General features: G+C 32.8%; 1 protein-coding gene across 1 annotated transcript in view; it reads right to left on the bottom strand.

Moving 5' to 3' along the window:
• Window positions 1–383: 383 nt before the first annotated feature.
• The window catches only part of LOC136416779 (acid sphingomyelinase-like phosphodiesterase 3b), a 145,674-nt gene continuing 126,357 nt past the window's right edge, over window positions 384–19,700 (bottom strand). The window contains exons 6-9 of the mRNA XM_066402138.1: window positions 16,635–16,830; window positions 8,850–8,962; window positions 4,411–4,595; window positions 384–1,471 (exon numbers count right to left, since the gene is read on the bottom strand). Of these exons, the coding sequence (XP_066258235.1) occupies window positions 1,216–1,471; window positions 4,411–4,595; window positions 8,850–8,962; window positions 16,635–16,830 (750 nt within the window). The 3' untranslated portion in view covers window positions 384–1,215. The remainder of the gene's footprint in view (window positions 1,472–4,410; window positions 4,596–8,849; window positions 8,963–16,634; window positions 16,831–19,700) is intronic.

A 19,700-nucleotide genomic window follows, 5' to 3' on the forward strand; every position in this document is an offset into this window, starting at 1 on the left:
AGAATCTTACATTGAAATTAAAAATACCTGAACATGTATCATTTTATAATTATTTTGCTAATTGTTGCGTTTTTTAGAATATTAAAATTCTCAGTTATTGCGAGAAGTATTGTGAGAAACTATTCCATGGAACCTATAGAAAAATTAGTTGCGTGTCTTATTGAGAAACCAGTATTAGAAAGTTCAACTCAAACTGTGACCCTGAAAATCCTGAATAATAAAAGAATGTCGCCTGTTCTGAAATGCAAATTTATGTGCGATGCTTTTTACAAACACGATCCCATTTGTTTGTCGTTTTACGATATGGTATAAATGCAGCCCAATTAAATTTCTATAAATTCTCTTTCGGATTCTCTAATCTTTAAACAAATAAAACACAAATGTACAATTAATATATATTATATTTATAATGCAGGAATTCTGTTCAACAACTAAATACACGTAATAATATGGAACGGAGCAGACAATTTCTAGTTATAAACGGTAAATATTCGAAAGCCGCTATGATTGAAACAATGATTTATTATTAATCATGTGAAATTATATTCGATAAGTCAAACTAGGGTTGTTGGACCATTTTACAATTAATAAATTATCACAGATTAGTAATTCTTTTATACAGAACGATAAATTTGTTAAATGCTACTCTACCCAGATTTCTAGTGAAAGCGTATATTCAAAGTGCAGTTTTGAAATATTTTTCTTTATACATAAAATAATTCTCCAATTTCGTTTGCTGAAATTAACCTTAAGGAGTACTTTAAAACAGGAAAAGGCCACAAATGAAAGCCTTCATAAATTTTGAATATGTTGTAGTAAATTCTAAACTAAAGAGATTAAACATCTCTCTTGCTTGTAAACAATATAACTATCTATATTAATTTTATACAGCTTCACGAATACCTATGTCTAAAAATTAATTTATTGTTACAAATACAATAAAAGCCTACATTTATTATAGTACAATACGTAGTAATGTTAATAAACATGTTTGCAGTATTTAATAGGTACATGTAAAAAACCACAGCCATTTTATAATAATTTACAATTTATGTATTACTAAATTTAGTAATGAAACTTTCGCAATTTGGACTTGAAAGGCCGACATTCAGATAGTTAAGCCACCACCAAATTCCGCGTTTACTTACATAATTTACACATACCGGATTTAAACTGAGCACATCACATTTACAGCGTTCGACCTGCAGAAGCACATCATATGATCGCAAGTCCGCCAAGCATGAAAATTATATTGTTCAACACACAAATAACCATGAAAAGTATGTCACTTCTTGCGCTGGAGGAAATTGGAGGAGATGAAGATGAGAGGGCACTGGCATCGATTTTTAAGCATTCCGCATGCTCAGTGTAGTCCACACGGGTTATTGCGCAGTAATGAGTATGGACGCAGACGTCATCGCAGGAGGCGGATGGCCGATTGTGGATGCGAACTGAGTTTGCTTTGTAATACCTGGAACAAGGGTAAGTAATAGATGCATACCAATTTAGATTAAAGAGACTTCATGGGATTAAGTGTATTAATTGATTTTGAGCTGCCTTTGGGGTGCAAAGCAGTTCCAACGATGCACTCTAATTTTTGGATGACTACGTTACTTCTAGTAAATTGTTATTTTCTAAACCACAAGAACACTGTAGTAACTATTATTTCACCAACTTCAATAAATCCTTTAACTCCCTTCTAATTGAGGCACATATACAAGATGAAAAGCTGAATATGAAATTCTATGACTGACGAAGTGAGATTTGTTTAATAAATGTCGTGTCGGTATTACAGTTGGAGAAGGAATTAGCGTGTATTTAGATAGAGTTATTTATAAAAAATGGATACTTTAATATAAGGAAATAATCGTTAGGAAAGCGTCCTAGTAAGAAGTCGAAAAGGTGTGCATAATTTAAATTATGTTTTATATACTAGATTTAAAAAAAACCCATCAATCTCTCGTTACATCACACGATGATGCGGCTTTGCTAAGCCCAAGCTTTCAATGTATACAGAGTGTAACAAAATTTTCGAACGCGCACAATATTTCGTTAGCCGTTTATAGGAATTTAATGAGATTTTGTACACATGGGTACGAAATTATTCCGGATCAACTGATGAGTTCCGCATTGCTGCTACGCTTACTGTTATCCAGGAAGTTGATGTCGACCTGCATATTTTAAATGGAATAGCCTGTATATTATTGCATTTCTGGATTCGTCTTGGAACTTGGGATGCATAACAATTTTGGGAGACTATTTTGCATAAGAGATTGGTTCACGCCATATTTAGTCCCATTGTAAATAAAGCCAACTTTAAAATAGACAATGGCGTTCAGCCCTTAAAATGCGATTTTTATAGTCAAAAGACTCAACATATGCAGGGTGTATATAAAATATGGAATAAATGCATTTTCTCGGTCTGGAATTAAAATAATAAATAATGCTCGGACACGTCGACTTTAGTTTATAATTCCACATATTTTGGTTGGATAACATTAGTCGTGGCGTTATCATTGTTCCAGATATGACGTCGGTGTTAATTTTTTTTAATGGTAACCCCTGTTTTTGATCATTTTATGTGAAAGGGCGCATTTTTTTATGTACAGAACATAAACTTTTTTACTATGATAAATTCTCAAAAAACATATTTTCCTTTACGCTGACGGTAAAACAAATTTTAACGAAACAGTATTTAATAAGTAAGAACAATAAGTATTTACTGAATTAAATGTTCAAATAGAAACTCTTCTTGCGCCTGGCAGTATTCCAAATGGTGGATAAATTCATGCTGAATCATATTTATTGTTTCTTGACTAATATTAGTGCATTCTCTTTTGATCCTGGTTTTTAAGTCGTCAATTGTTTCTGGTCTAGTTTTGTACACAACATTTTTTAAATGGTCCCTCAAAAAATAGTCTAAAGGATTAAGATCCGGAGACCTTGGTGGCCATTCAATAAATCCATGCCTTCCAATCCATCTGTTGGGAAGTGCTACATCATTGAAATATTGCTTAACTCGAACTGCATAATGCGGTAGTGCACCATCTTGTTGGAAGCATAAATTTTCATCATGTGTCATTGGGTTATTAGAACTGGGAAATAAAGGTCTTTAAGCTGGGATTAAATGTTGTTATCAAAATTCAAGGTGTCTTGGACCGTTCAAAATTCCTTCAAAAAAGTAGGGCTTAATGATCTGATTTTTGACAATGCCTGCTCAAACATTAATTTTTCCAGCATATTGGGTGTAGTTTTCTCTCATCCATGTGGGATTTTCCTTTGTTCAAGAGCGGCAGTTTTGTCTATTAACTGCCTCGGTTAATGTAAAAGTTGATTCATCTGAAAGTGTAATATTTTCAACTTGGCGAAGGTAATTATGACACATATCCATTAGGGTTTGACAGATTTGCATTTGTCGGTCTGGATCATCTTCAATTAATTCGTGTACAAGATGTATTTTATAGGAATGCCATTTTTCAGATTTTAAAACCTTATGTAGAGATGAAGTAGAAAAATCATAATCGCGATTAAGTTGCTGATTTCTCCAATGTTAATTTTCTTGTAAAGCTGGTAAAATATTTGATTTCTTATCTTCACTGATAGCAGAACGCCCAGTCTTCGACTTATTTTCAACAGAACCAGCATTTCGAAACTTTCTCTTAATTTTGCTGACCACTGATTGGCTTATTGATCTGTCCGAATATTTGTTGTTAAATAAAATACACACGTCCTGTTGCGTTCGCACTCTATCACCACAGCCATCATAAAAATTTCAATTCTTTGTGTGATGGATAAACGCATTGTAATGCAACTTTTATTTGAAATCAAACATTCGCGAAGTCAAACCAAAACTAACAAATATGAAAATGTCGTGTATTAAATGAATAAAAATACCTTTTCTATCGAAATAAATAAACAAACCCACCAAATAAATCAACAAGAGACTACTCCGATTCGTTTAGTGGATCTCTATCTTTTGTCGTTGTGCCGTGAAGAAAAATATGTTTTTGAGAATTTATCAAAAAATGTGTTATGTAACATAGTAAAAAAGGTTATGTCCTGTACATAAAAAAGTGCGCCCTTTCACATAAAGTGATCAATAACAGGGGTTACCATTAAAAAATTAATACTGACGTCATATTTGGAACAATGATGACGTCACGGCTAATGTTATCCAACCAAAATATGTGGAACTGTAAAGTCGACGTGTCCAAGTATTTTTTACTATTTTAATTCCAGACCGAGAAAACGAATTTATTCTATACTTTATGCACACCCTGTACACATAATCTGTGCCATACCAAAATCGCTTTCTACTTAAATATATCAGCCTCAGAATTTTGTGTTCATAATATAATTAACTATCACATCAGAAACTAATTAAGGAGATATCGGGAAGCGAGTACTCACTTGTTAAAAACGCTGTTGTCAGTTGAGGTCTCTTGCGTAAACTTGTCTGCCAGACTATGCAAATTTGCAGGAGTTATGTCGTTAATTCCATAGTAAGTGCTAAAGTTATACTCCACTATCCAATCTGCCTTCCCGTTGCTATTAGCAGCCGTCAAGTCGAGATAATACTGGGTGTAGTCGAAAACCTGCAACAAGGATAATTGCTTTAGTTGGTAGTTCTCGATGCAGGTGATTTATTTGTTAGGAAAGGGAAGCACAAATTGAAGAATCGGACGCTGGGTAAAGAATGATGGGCATTTCCCCGATCATATTTCCGATGTCGAGATTTCCTCAAAGACAGACAAATTATGCATAGATGCATTATATGAAACATAATAATGCAAAATTCCATCCTAACTAAAACATAAACTTCATCGGAATTGTAATGTAAGTCGACGCAAGCTGTCAATAAACTTACACGTACCGGATTTGCTTATTCTGTTTCCCTGTTTGTCAGACGCAAACAGACTTTAACTTCGACCTATCTCACTATGTTCGTGTTTAAACAGTCTCAGCACACAACTGAGTCTGGATCACAAGAGAGACGTAGCTTAGAATATTTATTTAGATGTCGAAGTTTCCTTATTTTTCCACATGTGCCCCATAGGGAATGGTTTGGATCAATATTTGACTATTCAAATCCCGTATAGGTGACATAGATAAGCAATATATCATTCGGAATTGGCCTTCAATGTGGGATATCCAATACACCACTCCAACTTTAGCTTGAGCGAATTATTCCCCCAAGATACAAGGCAACATATCTTTGGTTTATCTCCCCCAAGGAGGACGCCTAGTGCGGATTTCCTTACATATAAACCTATTCCAGAAGCATATTCCAAACCTATATACATGCATATAAAGGTGTTTGCCAGTGATCCAAGCGGGAACTGATAGCTACAAGTCTCATTTCCGTTTCCGCACTTTCATATCCTCTCGCAGGAGCTGCAGTATTGCCAGAGTTGTGTGTATATTTAACTAAGGAACGGATAAAGGAGAGGCGCTGGCGCAGATATTCTGTCAAGGATGAGTAGAGCAGCAGTAATTAAAGGCCGGGAAAATGGACTGAAATAATTTATTAAGTTTTGTATTAATTTAACAAAGTAATGACAAGAAGGATCGAGCGTCATGGCGTATATGGGCCAGGTGAGATAATAAATGTGCCTTAAATACATAGAAGCTGAAGGATGGGGTTTAAACAGGGGGAAACACCCTTTATAAGTGTTTGATCATTGCCATCGAGGGTTAACACCCTTTCCAATTTGATTTTATTCTTTCAGATGAATTACGGAAATATAGGGTCAGTCGTAACGGAACCGATACAGAGTAGGTGCGTGTGGGGGACCTCAAAATATGATGATTTGTTGATTTTTTTCTACGGTTGATAGTTGAGGAGATATTGACCTCTGAAGTTGGCTTGTGAATTTCTAAAAAACAGCATATTTCAGTAGTGAGTCATCACAACGCTACCAAAGGAACATATTTGACCTATCAACATTTTTAATTGGTAGATAAATGAAATCGATAGATGCTCAATAAAGATTCAATTAGGGGTAAGGTAAAGTTTAAAAGAGTTGGAATTTTTTACCTATAAAGTAACTAACCAACGGATAATACCATTTAATAGCAATTTTATTTTTAAAACTTTTATTATTCTTCAAAATTTGTCGAAAACCTCATTATTTTTGATAAAATCGCAGTTTTGTGAGATAGAACTTAACCAAATTTCAAAAATGATAAGGATTTCGACAACCTTTGAAAAGGAATAAAAGTTTTAGAATAAATTTGTTATTAAATGATATTGTTCGTTTGTTAGTTGCTTAACAGATAAAAAACTCTTTCAAGCCTTACCTTATCCCTAATCCAACCTTTACTGAGCATCTATCGATTTAAGAATAAACACGTTCTAAATTTGGTTGTGTCGTGATGACGCATTGTTGAAATATGTTGTTTTTTAGAAATTTACAAGTCAACTTTGCAGTTCAATATCTCCTCAACTATCAATCGTAAAAAAATCAACAAATCGTCTTATTTTGAGATCCCCTATACACACCTACTCTGTGTCGGTTCTATTACAACTCACTCTGTATATGTGTTAATAATAATATAAATATTTTTATGAAACTGCCCTAATGAAACCCACTAAATTAAGGAGTGCAATGACATGCAGTAATGAAAAATTCTGACGGCAGTGCAAATGAGTCTTATTCCTGTCAAATGAAACACGAGGAAAATTTTGCTTTGCCACTACAGGGTGGTCCCAAAAGATGTTCCGACATTTAAGGAGCTGATTGTCTGGAGCATTTTAAGATAAAAATATTACATAGATGTATGTCCTAAAATGACTCGTCTCCAAGATATAGGGTGTTAAATATTAAGGAAAATAAAATATGTTTCTTCGTATTTTCAAAATGGCGTAAGATATTTTATTGAAACTCGGTATACCTACACAGTAGTCCAAACAATGCATTTCCCTTCAATTTAAAGAAAATGTTATAAGCATAGACGTGCGTAGGAATTACCATGTTAATTCTTATGCGAGGAATGGACGATATGTCTTTGGCGTTTTTCAAATTGGATACATTTTTTGAATTATCGATTCAAAATTCACCAAAAAGGTTTCTTGTGTTTTTTTTAATACGATAAGTTGTTCTTGAGAAAAAAATATGCCCCGTTGAAAATCTATGCTGAAAATAATAGAAAATTTGTTAAAGAGGTAAAATTGGCCATGCAAAACAAATGATGTACTACGTACATACTACGTGTTGCTTTTAATCGTGGTCCGCGATTTTAATTGTTTTTTAAGTCAACGTCTTAGTCAAATTGTGCTCATAAGAATTTTTCGAAATATCCGAATGCTCGAATGAAGAATCAAGAAATGGCAGGAATACATTTTGACTATGGTTTTGCTAATGGTAATGCAATTGAAACGCGTCGTATTTATCACGAAAAATACCCTCAATGACGCGCACCCTGTACAAAAATCGACGACGTTGCGAAACTGTAACTTTGGTAAATAGTTTTGATATTGTTAGGAACCCTAAAACGGTGAGTACACCAGAACTAGAGGAAACCATTCTTAATTAAATAACTGATTCTCAAACAAGTACTAGAAAAATTGAACATTTTTAAGACTGTTTGAGAACTGATGCGTAATATAACACCAAAGATAACCAGTTATATTGTACCACATAGAGAGAATGCAAGTATTGCTTCTAGTTGATTATATTCAAAGTCAAAATTTTTGCCAGTGGCTACTTCAAAAAATAGAAGAAAATTCCATGTTTACTAGCTTTATTCTTTATACCGATGAGGCAAGCTTTCCCCGAAATTATATTAAAAATTTTCACAAACAATCATGTATAAGCTGAAGAAAACCCACACGCCATGGTAGAAATTCATCACCAGCATCAGTTTTCCGTAAATGTCTGGGCTGGCATTATCGGAGATTTCCCTATTCGACCATTTTTTTTTCTTCCACCACGGCTTGACGGAAATACCTATCGTTATTTTACTGAACATGAACTACCAATCTTGCTTGAAGATATGCCGATCTTGATCAGAAATCAGCTATGGTTTATGCATGATAAGGCTCCAGCACATTTCAGCCTCACAGCTAGGGAATATCTGGATCGTGAATATGCAGGTCACTGGATAAGTCGGGGAACAGTAAATCAAAGCCATTCGTGGCCACCCAGATCCCCGGAATTGAATCTTTTAGATTATTTTTTATGGGGACATTTAAAAACATTAGTTTACTCTACGCCAGTCAATACTAGGAATCATCTAAGACATCGTATAGGGGAGTTGTATGAGGACAATACCCCTGGTATTTTTGAACTTGTTCAAGAGTCCATGAGAAAAAGGATAAATGCATGTATTATGGCAAATGGTGGTCATTTTCAGCAATTGTGATAATGTATTCAATTTGGAAAATGCCAGTGGCGTTGCCCCATTCCCTTATAAGAATTAACTTGCTAACCCCTATGCACGTTTATGGTTACAGCATTTTTTTAAATTAAAGGGAAATGCATTGTTTCGAGTACTGTGTAGGTATACCGAGTTTCTATAAAATATCTTACACCGTTTTGAAAATACGAAGAAAAATATTTTATTTTTCTTAATATTTAATATACTGTATCTCAGACGCGACTCATTTTAGGGCACACATTTATATAATATTTTCGTCTTACAATAATTCAAAGAATCAGCTCCTTAAATATCGGAATACCCTTAAGGACTACCTTATAATATCATACCAATGAAACCGTCAATTAAATTTTCATAGGAATCGACTGTTATTTGGGATTATCTTATCAAGTTTCTTAATTTTAACGGAATCCCTGAGGGCAATGCATAAATTAAAAATTTAATTAAATGACAAACAGAAGTAAACTTACTTGTCCGGAATCCTTATCAAATTTATATATTCTTAATCCAGGATTATTGGGCCCATCATGGGATCTCTTTGGGGTAATTGACGGAGCCAACATAGCCCAGGAAATTGGTCTACCTGTAACAAGGGGAAAAACGAATTAAAAATGGAATCTCACAATTCATGAATAAAATTAAATTCGATTAAACTGCTTGTTCAAATGGAAACTTATATGTTGAAATACAAAAATTAGGAAAACGAGGAAATTAGTTTAGGTTTAATATGTGCTCGGGGGTTTCTGGAGTTAAGCGTTTCAGAATTTTCCTTTTTATTTTGTTTTTTCCCCTTCTGCGTTTTTGATATTAGCTTCATCATATTCTGTGCATATAACTAACTTGTATGTGTGGTTTAATGCGTTGCTAAAATACTTGTCGTGCCAATTGTTCATGAAATTCCAGTTCATCAAATTTAGATTTTGTTAAGATGCTGATGGCCCTCTGAAACCTTTCGAAAAATGCGTCAGCTTTATCGTTGTGTGTGTAATGCTCTATTCCACCTTTATTCGACGGTAGACAAAATTATATTTATTATTATATCATAATTTGTCTTGAGTTTGTTAACGGAGCAGGATTGCCAGGTACGGATATAGTGGCAATGTGAAAGTAATGTTACGTCCTACAATCGTTTAATATTAATTTCCCCGGTATCATGCTCTTCACAGAAATAAATTTCAGACTTGCAAAAATGAAATTCGAATGCTATTAATCAATGTAGAAGCCATTAATTCTAGGAGTCTTGTTTACAAATCTGCAGAGGCAGGGTACAAGCCGTGTGCATATTACCCATAATCGATGAAATCGTGATATATGTACCTTGTCCAAAGTTTTGATGGGGATACATGGGGCCCTTGATGTAGATAGGCGATTCTTTTGTAAACACTAAACGGGAATGCTTCCCGCGTAATCTAGCAAAGCATGCCAAAACTACATATAAATATGCTTGGAAATGTTTTGTTTTATTTATTCAGTGCCACATAAATATTAATATATAGTTCCCATCAAAAACACTCTTTAAATCTTTTTCAATTTTCGTTTCGGAATCTGGGTCAAAACTTCGCAAATTCGCAAGTTCAGCCGCGATTTCCAAACCTGGAAACCTTTTCCGAAACTGGGGCGCCGCCTGGCAATACAAGATGACTGCTGCATCGTGAGCTGTCTTTTCACCCCCGTATTTTACCCTCCTTTCCAAAATACGAGTATCGCTTGCAGCTTTAGGCAGTATTAATGCATACTTAACTAAAGCCGGCGACTTAACTTGGTTAAACCACTATTCCGACCTACGCCTTCGCTAATAAATTGAATTAAGATTGCGCATTTCCTTAGTGGTTGCAAAATGCCTTCGTTGAATATCTAATGTTTAAGGAAATTTTATGAGGTACCAAGTTTTTTAACGTAATTTAAATAGCAGTGATCCATAATAGGAAATTTCTAGAGCTATCTCTTTGTTGGAGAATAATAATTGTGTCTAATCCCTGAAAAATTCTGACAATGTTTGAAATTCGTGTTACACATTCCGATTCGCGTCTTATCACTGAGGTCTTGTAAGAGAGATGCAAAGTCGGTTAAATTAAGGATCTTGTACGTTTTTATACCGAACGAAAGCACATTTATGATTTACAAAGATCTGGCTGGTTTCAGATATATTTTGAGATATGCGGAGTCATAATCACGTCTAGAAGTTCAAGGTTCATTCGCGAACCTAAAACACTAAGTTGAGTTATTGTAAGCCTTGGTCGAAAAATGTCCCGTGTCTGAGTTATGGCTTGTTATTATTATTATTAGTTGTTGATCCTGACTTGGATTTGTTTGAGGGTAATTTTCTTGAAAAAATCAGATCTGACAAGTTTCTGTAAAAGTATTAACTTATATAAAATATTCATAACTTCATAAAAGCATAAGTCCCAATATTTTATTGTACATTCCTGGAATATATGCCCTTGGTTCAAATTTTTACCAAGAATTATAATCAAAAAATAATATTTAAAAAATTATCGAGATTTTTCGAATACCTCCGAAGTCAGTCGGAATTTTAATTTTTTTTAAATTGTAGTTTTGTTCAGCATAAAAATGTGCGTACAAAATTTACTCCAATCCAAACAACTTCGCATCTCATACAGTTTTCGAAATTCCAATGGTCAGCAAAAAATTTAGTGTACTTGAATATTTTTTTCTGGTTTTGAAAATACGCAATGCTTATTGATAATAATTCCTCTCAACTTCCAAACTTCACTGCTTAATAATCTGCGAAGGACAATCCATCTTGAGCATTCAAGCACGTCAAATTAACTTATCACAATAAATCACAGCACATTTGACAAAGTAAGCACAATTTTCAAATTAATTAGTAATCAGGGGCATTCATGGTGAAAATAAGTATGAAGTATTTAAATCAAGTTGACTACAGTGAACTAGATTGAAACAATATAACTTAGTTAAACCACCGAATTTAGTTGGGGGTATATTGTAGCGTTTAAGGTTATAAGTAAGAGAGAAATTGAGAGGGAAACTTGTAGTAATGGACGAGAAGGGACTTGTAATGCTGTAATCGTTTGGTTTAACCAAGAGGAATACTGATTCCCAGAGTCTTCTTGAAGTTTATTTGGTGATGTACGTGGGTAATTGAAAAGCTAATTTATTGGAAATTCGCCGATCATATTCCATTTCTGAAGAGTTAAATTAATTTCAAAAGTTCACTCCCAAATCTTTTTGAAACAATCAATTATCCCCTGAATCGACATAAATCTTATCATTACAAAATAACAATTAATGTCCGAATACGGACAGTCGAGTGGGTAAACAAATATGCAAATAATTAGTTATGGGTCATTCGATAATTAGATGACTCTCTATGTGGTGTTTGATTTTAATTAACATTCGATTACCAGGCTTGTTGTGATAATATCTGCATATGCGTTGAGTATATTGGTAGATCTGTTTGGATCCGTCCGCACTTGGATTAAAATTGTGCCGTTAGGATTAATGCATTGTTGAAAGAACCAGCAATAGTAGGAATTTAGTGAATATATGTCTATTTGTGTTCATATCTTTGTCACATATAGAGATCATATCGATTTATATCAACGGAGAATGCTATCCTGTTGCGTTGAAGTTTAATTGATGTTATGAGCTAAAGTCCACTTCAAACACAATGCAAATAGCGGGGATAGAAGAAAAGTTGTTGAAAAGTAGCAGCAGATTATGGCTAAAAACCAAGTTTACCTAAATCCAGAACTTCAAGTAATGTATTTCAAAATCCATAACTTAAAATTCAAAAAATTTTAGGGAAAGGGGGAGAACTGAATATGTTTTTATTTGAAGAAACTTCGTAAAAGGCCCTCAGTAAAACCCCAAAACTTTGTGGAAACTGTAATACCCTTAGCCATTTTAAAGATTCCCACAGAAAGTCTTACAAACAAAGTGTATCAAGCAAAAAGTTGTAGAAAACAGGCTCTAAATAAACATAAAAATGGTAAAAAGATATGGAACCCCATTCGATCGATCGGTATTACATCCAGAATATTTTAACTGTTTTCCCAAGTAAGTTGAGATACTCCACTCCTAAGGCATTCTCAATTATCTAAAGCTTAACAGAGAACTGCAATTAATAAGCCATATTATATTAAGTTAAATTACAGCTACAATATTTAGTTACAGCAGAGTATCGCCCATGATTAGATAGAATAGTAATTTTAAACTTAATTGGCCATTACAGTACTCAAGGCAATGGTATTGAATCCAAAAACATTCACCTGTTATAAACAATAAATTTAAGCAAAATTGCTTCTGCTGTATTTAAATAAGTAGCTTTATGTTTGCAACAAAGAAATTACAATTGCCTATCAATCAGAGAACAGATATGATAAAATTTAAAACATTTTGACAAACACTGAAACTTTGAAATGTAATTTCGGTAGCCGAAAAAGGAGCAATCAACCGTACAAATCTGAAGGAAAATCTCAATTTCCGTTCCCAATAAATATGTTAAACAACTTTATCCCTAATTTCGCCTTCTATTTCATTATCTCCAGGCAGTAGAAATAAAAATGTATGAGGCAAAAATCGTTCAAAACGTCGGACCCTATGTTTATCGTTTACGGTATCGCTTCATAATATGTTTACCCAGAATTATGCTACCTTCTTTTGATTAGCATTTGTCTTCTATCAGGTGAGGATTAAGAAGTATTTGTGCAGTTTTACTTCTAAAGTATAGAATTATCGGTTAACACATTTCAACTATTTGAAAAATCTCAACTCTATTCTCTATGAAGGGTGAATGAATATACTGTATAATATAATATATATAATATAATATAATATAATATGTATTTATATAATTTAAGTTAGAAAGAACAAATGATTAGAATTATGCGAGAAAAACGCCGTTTTTAAATCAGACAGGAGAGTTACTGATCTTAGTATATGATCATAAAAAATGAATAAAAAAAGCTCATATAATAGTTTTTAAGTCAGCATATCTTTTCAATATGCTTCAGTATTAAGCTATTAATGTTCTTTTAACATTAATACTAAGTTCTGCTCTATACCTCGACTCCCGTTAAACATTCTATGGAAATTCGCTTGCAGTAACATTTCACCTCACTTTAATGATTTGGGCCTTAATTAACCAAGTTCAAGAGAGGCTGTTTCAATAGGTAACAGCGCGATTAGGGATAGGAGTTGTCAAATAACATAATTAAAATATGTGGAATATTTTGATGAATGATATAATTAAAAATAACATACTGTATTCAATGAATCTTTGATGTGCAAAATTTAACTTGAAATAGTTGATCAATGAAAGAGATGTTGATAATATTTTCCTCGCAAAAAGAGTAATAGCATAATCGAATTTTTGAAGGAAATCATTTAATTAATGAAGACAATATAGAATAATATAAGGAAAATAAAAAATCGGAAACATCTGTACCTTTTGTCTTCAGAATACTCATTCCTATGAGAACAAGAAAAACAAAAGGTAAAAGGATAAATTAATATTAATCTTAAAGCCTATGAAAACCAAAAAAAAAATTAAAAAACAATAGGAAAATCTGTTTTGGAACGACCTTTTAAGATTTCATAGGAAAACACTTTTGCACTTCCGAGATTCTCTGGAAATGATCTTCCGAACAAACCCTTCGTATTAGTTGGAAGATATTAGAAAAATATGTAGATTCCTTTTAGTCCCAAAATGTTTTACATCACTTTGAAATTCGTTGACACGATTTTCTATAAAATTCTTTGAAGTAATGTTGAAATTTTGTGGGGCAGGAAGTGTTTTTTCAAAAGAGTAGTTGTTATTATAGATTTCAATTCATTTAGATAATTGTAGAGGATGAGTTCCAAATACATTTCTAGAAAATTAAAAAATCCTGTGGGATTAGTAGATCCTTTAAAATATGTACAAACCCCCCAAAAAACGATCAAATCAAAGAAATTGAAGTGATAAGGTGAAAAAGAAGCTCAAAAAGAGAAAACATTGTCAAAAATATAAAATAGAATAAAAACCTAAATAGGATTTTGACATCTAAGCAATAATATATCTACTATGGCCTTAACTATATTTTTTGACAGATGAGAAGAAGAGGGAATGGTTACACCAGACACTTTTATAGGTTATTATCAAGAAGACTTCTTAATAATTTCTTGATTTTATCAGAGAACCACAAACTAACTTATATTCCATGAAATTAATTTACAGATACAATATTCAGTTGTAACAAATATCGACCATGATAACATGAAATGATTGTCCACCGAACTTAAAAAACACTACTTATAATGGGCGAGAAACGAGTTTATTGTGATGAATTCAACAAAAGTAATATAATAATTATTGCATATTATATACCTAACAAAAATGTGAAATATGGCTTCATATTGTCTCCAGAATTTCAAAGAGGGTAAGAGATTAAGAGGTAAATCAAATGATCATGTATTTAAGCTCGAAAATTCGAATTATATTTTTATTTTAAATGTTAAAACTCCTAGTCCTCATCGCTCTATACAATAGATTATTCACAAAATATTAGTGTTTCAACAAGATTATTCCCATTTCGCTACAAATATACAGGGTAGCCCAACTTTAAACGATATAATCGAACATTTAGATTATTTTGATAAAATTAAGCATATTTTGTTCTATAAACTTTTTTCGGTTTTTCTTCCTTTTCAAGATATTGACAATCAAAGATTTTTAACCCTTCACATGTTTTCAAAGCCTTATACTAAAATTTTTCAAAAAACCAACCTAGTAGGGAAGTCCTGATTGCACGTTCTGAAAGACGCTTAAATTCCTTCTTTCAGCATGTTAAACACTGCACTTAGCATTACTGCTATCCATTTTTAGATGCATTTAAATAAGTACATAATATTTTTTTCAAATATTCACTTGTATTTCAAAACGCTATAGATAAGCGTCAGAAAAACTTTAGAATTTGTCCTTTTCTGGAAAACCTGTTTATCATGAATATCTTCCATTGGTTGCCAGAAAATCATTTGAAACAATTTGTTATTAAATTCTTTATTAAATTAAATTATTAAATTAACCCCGAGGAATCGCTTCTAAATAGCTTCCATTTTGTGCTAGGCAACTTCGACATCTTCGAAGCACAGAACATGTTGCATTTGCTATTGCACCTTGTTTTATTAGTTGAGAAGAAGCATGGATTGATGCAATTAGTTCTTCTCTTGATTTAGGAGGATCTCTGTAAACCATCTCCTTTAAAGTTTCCCACAAAAAAAAGTCAAGTGGTATGAGATCTGACGACCTAGGAGGCAAAAGGTACTGGTTCATTTCTTCTAATCCAGGGCAAAGGATAGTTGATAGTCAACCAGTCTTGGACAAGTCGGCTGTGATGAACAGGACACCCATCCAATGAGCGTTTCCTCGGGATTAATTTAATAATTTAATTTAATAACAAATTGTTTCAAATGATTTTCTAGCAACCAATCGAAGATACTCATGATAAACAAGTTTTCCAGAAAAGGACAAATTCTAAAATTTTTCTGACGCTTATCTACAGCGTTTTGAAATAAAAGTGTATAATTGAAAAAATTATTGTCCTTGTTTAAATGCGTTTAAAAATGGATAGCAGAAATGCTAAGTGCTGTGTTTAACATGCTGAAAGAAGGAATTTAAGTGTCTTTCAGAACGTGCAATCAGAACTTCCCTACTGGGTTTGGTTCTTGAGAAATTTTAGTATAAGGGTTTGAAAACATGTGAAGAGTTAAAAATCTTTGATTGTCAATATCTTGAAAAGGAGGAAGAACCAAAAAAAAGTTTATAGAACAAAATATACTTAATTTTATCAGAAGAATCTAAATTTTCAATTATGCCGTTTAAAGTTGGGTCATCCTGTATAATGGTTAAATTATCTGAATTCCCACCCTAAAAAAGTAGAAACCTGACCCGGTTCTGTGTTACTACGATAGCTTTAAACTCCCTTTTGATGGTGCTAGTTTTCCGAGCCCGGTGTAACGAAAAATTGTCGCCCTTTCTACACGAGTTTTATTTATGAATAGAACATTAAACTGAGTTTTATTTTATGACTGTTTGCTATTCGTTTAACGCTGGAAAATTTAAGAGTTGTCCCGCGTTTCTGTTTGCATTCGGTTTTGAGATAATTGCAATTTAAATTCTGCAAATTAGCCACTCGTACAGAAGGGCTTTAATTAAAGAGCTTAATCCGTAATTTATAGTGGGAGATACATTTAATATTGAATATTAAAAATGTTATATTGCAGGTACTTACCGTTTTCAGCATACATCACACGAAAAGTGTCTGAGTGGAGGTGACCGAAAAACTGACCAACGATTATTGAATGGAATTTCCTGACTATTGCTAAGTATCGTTTATTATGATGATCCCTATACATTGCGTGCACAGGAGTAGATGTAGATTTCTGTCTTTCGTCCGATCCTGGAGGAATGTGACCAACAAGGTACACCTGGAATAAAAAATATTGTGCAGAATTTTCTAATTGAAAGGAAGGGTTACTTATCAGATGTAATAAAATTAATCGATAATTTCGAATTCACTTCTTATAAGAAAATATACGAGATTGCAATTTGGGATGAAGAAAGCGGTAGTGCGCGTAACCCAGGAGTGCGTTTTCTGATCCAGATTTTATGAATGCATGTTCTAGAATATAGTCTAAAATTATCTAGAATTTCGATGCACGAGGAGATTAATTTCAAGCACCAAATGTTATATATTTCTGACACCTCTGCAGAATTTTTGACATTTTTGAGAATTTTATCGCAATGAAATTTCTGTCGGAGTCTGTTGCTGTGATTAAAATTGTTACTTAATAATAAAATACCTGATTTTTAGTGTAAAATAGGTGGTGAATGAAATCTCATTAAAATATATGGCTGTTCCTCTCCATCATCCCTATCCAAATTATTCATTGAACGGTACTAATCTAGGAAGAAAATTTTCCCAGAGAATAAATGTAGCTCATTTACTTACATAGCTATTTTACTTTCCGGTTTTATAGAAGGCAATTTTCTTGGACAGGCTGAGATATGATTCTTGCATGGATTTTACAGTGCCATCATTGAAAAACCTCAAATATATCAGAGGCATGTCTTGGATAAATAATTAATCTTTTATCAGCTTGTCAGTTAGCTAGTTGATGGTAAATGGCAATATAGTCTAATCAACGTCCTCAATTTATGGTTCACTGCCTACTGCAAGGCATTTTTTAATAACCGTCCGTTATTTTCAATTCACATTTTATGTTGTATGTCCACCATACATTCCCGTTCAGCATTGTTCCCTTTGAAGCAAAAGCCTCCAGAATAAATTTCGCGAATAATTAAAATTAAATATTGTTTTTTCACAGAATTAATTTAGGAATGAGTGCAAACTCCACTTAGGTAAATACTCGGCAGAAAACCCTCCTTTTCCATTGGGACAAAATTAAAATTAGACAGTAAATTAGAATATTAATAATTAAAAGAAAGAGAAAAACTGTCATTTAATTTAAAGCTCTTATTAAGTATTAGCTGGTTCGTGGCAGCTAAGAGTCATTAGGTATAAATTGAAATTGTATGAATAATGATTTCCAACCTGATAATTAATTATTGAAATTCGGAACCATGAAGTAAAAAGTATTGAGAATAGGGGATATGAGAGAGCGATTTTTTATGAGTCGCCATGCACGGTATTCTCGCTAATTCCAGTTCTTAAACGGATTTTAAATAACAAACAGAGTCGGAGCATTTCTAAAGTAAAATCTGTTTTTAAGCACTAAATTTTGAAGTCTAACTTTGGAAAGTCGAACCATGCCAGACTGACCATCTCGCGACAATGTCCATAGGTTTTACCTTTTCAATCATACATATAAAATCATATTTAAATTTTTACATAATCTCGAATTTTACATATGAATAAATCCACTTTTTAAATATATCTGGAGAACGGCGCAATCCAGTACAATTATTCAATGATCTAATTATAAATTTGGAATTGAAGGTTTTTAATTCTGGAAGTCTGTAAATTTTTGATTTGTATTCTGTAATAGTAGTATTGAAATTAGTACTTTAAAGGGAATGTTTAGAAACTATTACATTCGTATACAGGGTGTCCGGAAAGGTCATGTCATAAACATTAGGGGTTTATGACATGACCTTTCTGGTACAAGGCTATAATAATGCTAGTGCTTACCAATGTGTGACATGTACTGGTTAATACTTTGTTACATTCACCATAAATAATAAATATATTGAGATAATTTCCGTTTGTATAATTTACGGCCGTACTAAAATTCTGGCGAGCAGTCCCACCTTAGTAATTCTTGACGTTATTTAAAATAAATTTGTTTGTTGAGTTGTTGAGTACTGAACATTGAAAAGTGTTTTTTGAAATAAAATGAAAACGACTAGATTTAGGTATACACAATTGAATTGAAAGTAGTACTTATTTTTGGTGTTGAATATGTATTCATTGAAAAAATAGAGGGTTCCTAATTAAAAAATGAGAGTTTTTTACAAATTGTGAATGATAATTTTGAGCTACTTTTTTGAATACCCTGTATGAAAAAGCTTGATTTAACTCACTGATTTAAGAGCTGTAAAGCATTTTGCACAATAACGCAAAATTTCATTGTAAAATACTTAGTCATTTTCGAATTATTAGAAAGTACATTAATGGCTACAACTGATTTTTTTTTGGAACATCTAAATATCTCGAAAACCGTAAAAATTAGGTATAGAACATTATACATGAAAAATGTTCACAATGTTCGACAGAATCGAAATTTGATATAATATACAGGGTATTCTATTTAAAATAAGCGAGTTGACATTCATTTCCTGTATAACCGGAAGTGATATTTTCATGAAAACATTTTTAATCAATAGATCACATCCACTTTAGTATGACACCAAAGTTTCAACTTTTTCCTAGTCATAGTTTTCAAGATACGGGTAGAAGTCCATATTCGTGGGGCACCTTGTATATACATACATATATATATATATATATATATATATGTATCGACGACTGTTTATTTTTAAAAAAATGGTCGATAATTTTACGAACATTGTAACAAAAAACTTCATTATTTATCGAGTTATTTTATGCACGATCTTAATCCTTAGTTGTTTAAATTAAATATAACTAATTTTAGTCCAACTGTTCCCAATGAGAGATCTTCCCACCCTCTCACGCAATTACCATCCTAATTTGAAAATCTCCAGTTAAGCCATTTAAAACAGATTACCAGCAATTAATAAAATGGGATAAGCTGTTTTTGTTTGACGCGTACTTTCATTCCCACGAGACATCCTTCCTCGTTAGTAAATCATGCTT

The sequence above is a fragment of the Euwallacea similis genome, chromosome 25 (genome assembly GCF_039881205.1).
Source record: "Euwallacea similis isolate ESF13 chromosome 25, ESF131.1, whole genome shotgun sequence".
Classification (NCBI taxonomy): domain Eukaryota; kingdom Metazoa; phylum Arthropoda; class Insecta; order Coleoptera; family Curculionidae; genus Euwallacea; species Euwallacea similis.